At 41.5% G+C, this 6,198-nt stretch overlaps 1 protein-coding gene across 1 annotated transcript; it reads right to left on the bottom strand.

The window, feature by feature from the left end:
• Nucleotides 1–64: 64 nt before the first annotated feature.
• LOC139715194 (type II inositol 1,4,5-trisphosphate 5-phosphatase-like) lies at nucleotides 65–5,860 on the bottom strand. The gene is made up of 5 exons (XM_071626788.1): nucleotides 5,511–5,860; nucleotides 4,473–4,653; nucleotides 1,732–1,854; nucleotides 988–1,204; nucleotides 65–91 (listed from the first exon to the last, which is right to left on the bottom strand). Exons 2-5 carry the CDS (start codon nucleotides 4,601–4,603, stop codon nucleotides 65–67), a joined length of 498 nt encoding a protein of 165 aa, XP_071482889.1. The 5' UTR covers nucleotides 4,604–4,653; nucleotides 5,511–5,860.
• Between the last annotated feature and the right edge of the window lie 338 nt (nucleotides 5,861–6,198).

Raw genomic sequence — 6,198 nt, 5'->3', positions numbered from 1 at the left:
ACCGTTTCTGCGATGACGTCGTCAATGTAGGGAAAGTGCCTCTCCAAAATGAATACAAGCAGCATCATGCCACGAGACGAATCAGTTTGATCTGATGGGACCATCAAAGGTGAAAGGTCAAAATGAAATCAGTACAAACGCAATGGCAAGCAGAGTGTTGTGAATACCAAAACCACCATAACACTTGAAATAACACTGTTAGTTTTTATTCGGGTTTAGTCCTGGTCAAGTACCATTGAGCATGATCCATATATGGAATATGGCATCAGCATCGTGAAAGTGAAATTGCATGTCAAATTGACGCATTGGGATAGGAACTGTTCTAGATGACAACTCCTTCTTTCTTTGTGTGCGGACAGCTTGTTGCCTCATTACAGATGTATTTATGTCGTCAGAAAATGTTACATTGCAACAGTGAATTCTAATTCTATCTGTGAGCGTCAGAATGCGTGTGTAGCTAAATGTTGGCAAATTGAATGTCATTAGGGGTATACTTAAATTTTGTTCAGTGTTAATGCCTCAGCCGACAATGTGTTGCATAGCTCAATTAGATAATGTACTGTACGACGATGTAGTACAAACATATGCGTACAGTAATATGCATAATTGATTCTTCAGGAACGACTATCAAAGTGGATACAAGGTTTATATGGACTAAAAGGGTATTGGTCTGAAAGTGTAATAATTCCGAGAGTCAATAGAGAAGGGGCTCATTTTGTTTTGTTTTGTTTTTCTCTTGTCATTTTCTTTCTGACAAGATGGCTGGATAGCCCATATTCAGCTGCACTAGCTGGTCTTCCATGGGGTCAAGTTGTATAGTATGTACGTACAATACTTAGGGCGGACCACTTCCACAGGCTAGTATACACCCTGCCCCCTCAATGAACAAGGCGAGATCTTTTACAAGACAGTGTGGGTTGTAGATCTCACACATGGGACCTTAATTTTATGTTCTGTCCAAGGGGCTGGAAGCTTGGGGGACATTACCTTGACGTAGATCCCGTCTTGGTGGAGGCACATGACGACCCTCTTATGCCACTCCTCCTCCCTGATGGAGTCGTTGAAGAGGAACGCCTCCTTGCTCAGATCCAGCTCCTGGAACCCGATGGCGTACATGTCTGGGGGTCGGGGATCGGCAGCCAGCCAATGCCGCAGGTCCTCCGTCGCCCCCTTGCCGTTGACATTCCACGTGCCGACAAACACCCTAGGAGGATGATTTTGGGGATGACAAAGGCTTAACTGGATAGAGATTTGCAGTTTACAATTAAACATGCATGTGGCCTCTTACCATGTCAGATTCATAAAACAGCCTGGCATAGGTCTTGTACTTTCAGCATTTCTGAACATTCCAGACCATATCCCACATTTTCTAAAGACATACATGTATCATTTCTCTCACATGAATTTTAAATACCTCCACATAAACATTTGATAAACAGTCGAAAAGGTGGCTACCAAATACACACTGCATTGAGAAAATCAGCTTTGAAGTTAAGATTCAGTCAAATGTGCAAAAGACTGTGCATAGAAATAGAATATATAGGTCAATTTAACCCATCAAGCAACATTACCACGTTTCACAATATCTAAAGAGCTTCAGGTTACAAAATGTTTCCGTCGTTGAAATTGGAAGAAGATGAATTCAAGATTTCAAATTTTTGATCTTTGAAGAGAAAATAGGATTGTTTCCCTCCGATGGCCTTCATGGATCTGTTGAATCACACCACCTACCTGAAATCATGAGGAAAGGTGTACTCGTCCTCTCTCCTCTTCAGAATCTCTTCCCGGATTCCTGCAGGCTTGAAGGGTTTGATGGAGGCATAGCCCTGCTTGTCTATCTCTGGGTTTGAACTCCTGGGGTAGAGATTGAGAGAGGGAGAAGTAACATGGGTGTGGTGGGGAAGGGGTTAAAGCAGGGCCCCATTTTATCTACAGATATAACTGATAATAAATTTCCCTTACACACAGGCTGCCATAGACTAATGATAGAAATCAACTATATAATCAATCATAACTCTTCATAAAACGGGGCCCTGGGGCCCTTTTCATAAAACTTGGTATCACGGACAAGTTGTCATAGTTGTTTTAACCCTATTCTAACTGGGGGGTCAAATTGACCCCCCCCCCCAACATTTCGCGCCACGATTCCGCAACGCGCAAAGATTTTGCCGTGGCGTTTCATGACTTTTTTCATTGAAGTCTCCCGCATATTTTGAGACCAAATTTGCGATGTCCGGGTACACCGTTCTGAAGTTACGCAATGTTTTGCATATGCATGTCAACCCAAAAACAGCTCAAATTCATGATTTTGTGTGCAAATCCAATGCAAATTGTGTTTTTTTGTTTAAATGATATAAATTAGATTATTTCAACTTTTAACCATTGAAATTAATCAATTCTAATGTAGATCAGCTTGGAAAAGTGCCTGCAACAAATTTTGGCCAAAAAACAATAGAAAAGGAAAGGTCGAAAAAACAATAAAATACACAAGAAATTAACAAAACAATACAAAACAAAAGAACAAAAGAAACTGATTTTGATTGCGCTATTTTTTTATAAGAACATTGTTCGATGTGTCTTGAGGAACTCTGACATAAAAATTTAGCAATCCTTCAATCTTTTTAATGGAGTAATAGGTGAAAATATGATTTCATGCGTAAATTTGCATAATTAATTTATCAAAAAATATAAAATCAAATTTTTTCTATTGTATGACCATATAATCTTGTAGTTGACATCCGGCTCTATGTACAGGCAAAATTTACAAATTGACCACCCCCCCCCCCCCCCCCCCCCCCCCGTAAAAACTTGGTCTCAAATAGCCCAGTTAGAATAGGGTATAAGCTACTGAAATCCTTGCATCTGACTGGCTGAGAGCAACTTTGTCACAGAAATGTGGCAGTTGTCACTGATAACAAGTTTCATGAAACGGGACCCTGGTATATCAAGTGAACAGGGTGTGATGACAAATATGAGCATGGTCTTCTTTATCAAAGGTAGCATGTTGCCACTGCTCTATCAGAGGGCCCTGCCTTTTAAATCACTACCCTAGTCGTTTTAAGGTACCTGTTCACATACCTGGGTTGAGAGGGACATGGTGGGTATAAATATCTTGTTCAAGGACGTATGTGTAAGCATTAGATGGGATTTGGATCTTGGACCGAAAGTCAAGTGTTTTAATCTGCCATGCCACAAAACCCCTCCCTCCCCCCCCCCATATCTACATTTGTATGAATGGATTCATGATGAATGCAGATTGTAATACTCTATGTGAATCACCAGATGTGGCTCCTGCTGTGAATCTTGGGATGGCTTCATTTGGGGACTCCTGGTTCTGCCACCACAGCAAGACTACTTCACCACCAAATTCAAATTCGATGCCGACATGTACCTTTCATAGGTTTCACAGGTTCTTCATGACAACCACATAGCTTGCCCCACTCTTGTCCACCATATCGTCGGTTGAGAATGAGAAGGGCGTTCAGTTATCTCAAACACAATGGCCCGAATTCACGAAGGTGGTACAAATGAAACCGTGGTTTAAATCATGGACAAAAACCATGGAGCCTCAAGTGTCGCATGGAATATTTCGGTACAAAATCAGTCATTGCGTCGATGAAATGATTATTTTGTAACAAAATGACAACATTTTGTAACTAAATGAACATTCCGTCCACGAAATGATAATTTCGCTAACGAAATATTCCATGCGACACTTGGCGCTCCATGGTTTTTGTCCATGGTTTAAACCATGGTTTCATTGTTTCAGGGTTTCAGGGCGGTGAGTTGGCTCAGTCGGTAGCGCGTCTGCCTCACGATCACGCGGCCCGGGTTCGAACCCGAGTCTGGACTGAGCAATGTTGTGTGTAAACATACCGTCCCCTCTAGCAAGAGGCAAAACACTCTGTCCCTCGGATAGGACATAAAATGGAGGTCCCGTGTTTGAGAGAGTCACAGCTCATGCACGTAAAAGATCCCGCTTCATTCATTCATCGCAAAGAGCAGGGTGTCTAACCCGGTGAAGTGGTCCCACCCCACATCCAACTGGACCCCATGGAAGACCAGCTTAGTGTATAGCTGAATATGGGCTATCCAGCCATCTTCACAGATGGAAAATGAACAACAAGAACAACAATTTGTACCACCTTCGTGAATTCGGGCCAATTGGTTTAGTGGCGACTGAACATACTTCTCATTCTCACCTGATGATATAGCAAAAACTAATATTTGTACAGGCAAACTGGATGACAAGTATCAAAATGCACTTGGTATCTACAGGCAGATGGAACAGCTTGTTACCTGCTCCTCTAGAGGAAAAATATCCATAAATTTGAATACATCACTTAATCTCGACACTCTTTATCCAGTGCCTACAGCTACAATTGTAACAATTATTTATGAATAACTTCTTTCATAGATCCATAACAAATCTTAACATCATCATGATGGGAGGAAAAGCAAAATTTTCTTACGTCAGTAACGACGACTTTGATGTTGTCTCCTGGAATTTGTGCCCATCCAGGTCGGTGTAGAATGTACTATTCGTTGGCTCCTGGAAATGGTCGTCTTGAATGAGCATGCCACCGTTGCTGTTGAGCACCATGCCGGCAAAGTTGTCCTCAAACCCTGGTGTCACTCCGACTTTGTCCACACCTTGGCGGGAGCAGAAGAATGTGGGCAGGCGCCACGAAAGTGCACATCTAATTCTGAATCTCGACTCACGTCACACAACTATAGACTCATAACAGTATGGTATGTGTCACTACGCACAAGATAGATCAACTCACTAGTAATTAAGGTAGCATGTAAAAACATTCAGTTTGTTACTATCTTGAATGTAGAATACCATCTGGGATGGTGTATCACAAATCTTTGATGTCACAGGTGTATAATGATGAAGGCATTCAGAGCCAAACTAATCTTGCTCTATATATTTATCACAAAATTTGCTGTCAGTGGATGTGAAAATTGCAAATCTTGAGATAAGGTGTGAATCTGTTTCACTGAATTGAGACCAGCTTTGGATAAATCACCATGGTAACACAAAATAACCATGCAAAACATGAAAAGATGAATGATCAAATACCTTTATGCCCTAGACTCTGACTTACCAGCTGTGTCTACTATTGAAGCTCCCTCAAGAAAACATCACTTCTTAAAGTTGTTTTTTCCCCCTTGCTCTTGCTAGATTTTCTTGAAATATGGTCTTTTCAACATGGATGAATCTGCCAGTTTGCAGAAAAAGTTGCATTTGGATTGGAAGCTGCCATACACAAGGCTCTGAAGCACAGGAAAACCACAGGACAGAACATTTGATGACAATCTATGCCCAAATAACTGCGAGGCAGTAGCTGAGACAGAAAGGAGAAGAAGATTTATGTAGTCCCACTAACAGATATTGATGCTGCCCACAATGCTTTGTGTGACACAGGACAAGTGAGAGACAGAGAGAGTGGAAACACAGCATCTACAGGAAACAAAGCATAGAGCACCGCCTTGTTGCTACTTACTAGATGTCGAAGATGATGATGAGGATGATGATGAGGATGATGTCGAAGACGATGACGACCCCTCGTTATTCCCATAGTCCTGTGACACGTGCCAAGCTATAGAGAAAGTTGATAGCACATTGTCTTGAGAGTGTCACGAGTTTTTATGAATCTCTAGCACCACCCGCTAAAGCTTGTGATCTAAGTGAAAAGTCATCCACCTCCAAAGTGGTCAGGCCTGAAAGCCACAACCTTCACTAGCAAGTCTGACCTCATGCACTCTGTTGTTCATCTACATAGATGGGCTTCAATGCTTCCAAAAGTATGTAATTTTTTTTTTTAGGCAGGTCTAACATTGCCCATTACATGTGGGTGACCTGACTGGGAATTCACCCGTATCTGAAATTAACAGGCTTGGAAGTCACACCCCTCCCTAGTGGCTTGACTTCAATCATCACTTGCTGTTTCAGAAGTTTGGTGTGGTAAAAACTTTTGAAAGATTTCATTCAAATCACTAGCTTAGAGTATGATAATGAAGCTGGATTACAAGAAGGTTGCTATATGTCTGAAAAGCTGGTAGCTTGAATGACCAACTACTTTGAAGGTAGATACAAAGTTTTGGGATTTAAAAAAAAAATCCATAAATGGAGTGACAGTGAAAGACTTTCTTCATACAAGGCATCACAACGGAGAGCTGTAGACCATATAA

This window comes from Diadema antillarum, unplaced genomic scaffold (assembly GCF_040938485.1).
Source record: "Diadema antillarum isolate AM-2024a unplaced genomic scaffold, OU_Dant_1.0 seq00003053_RagTag, whole genome shotgun sequence".
NCBI classification, from domain to species: Eukaryota; Metazoa; Echinodermata; class Echinoidea; order Diadematoida; family Diadematidae; genus Diadema; species Diadema antillarum.
Note: the sequence above shows the minus strand (reverse complement) of the source record. Positions and strands in the feature narration are given on the sequence as shown.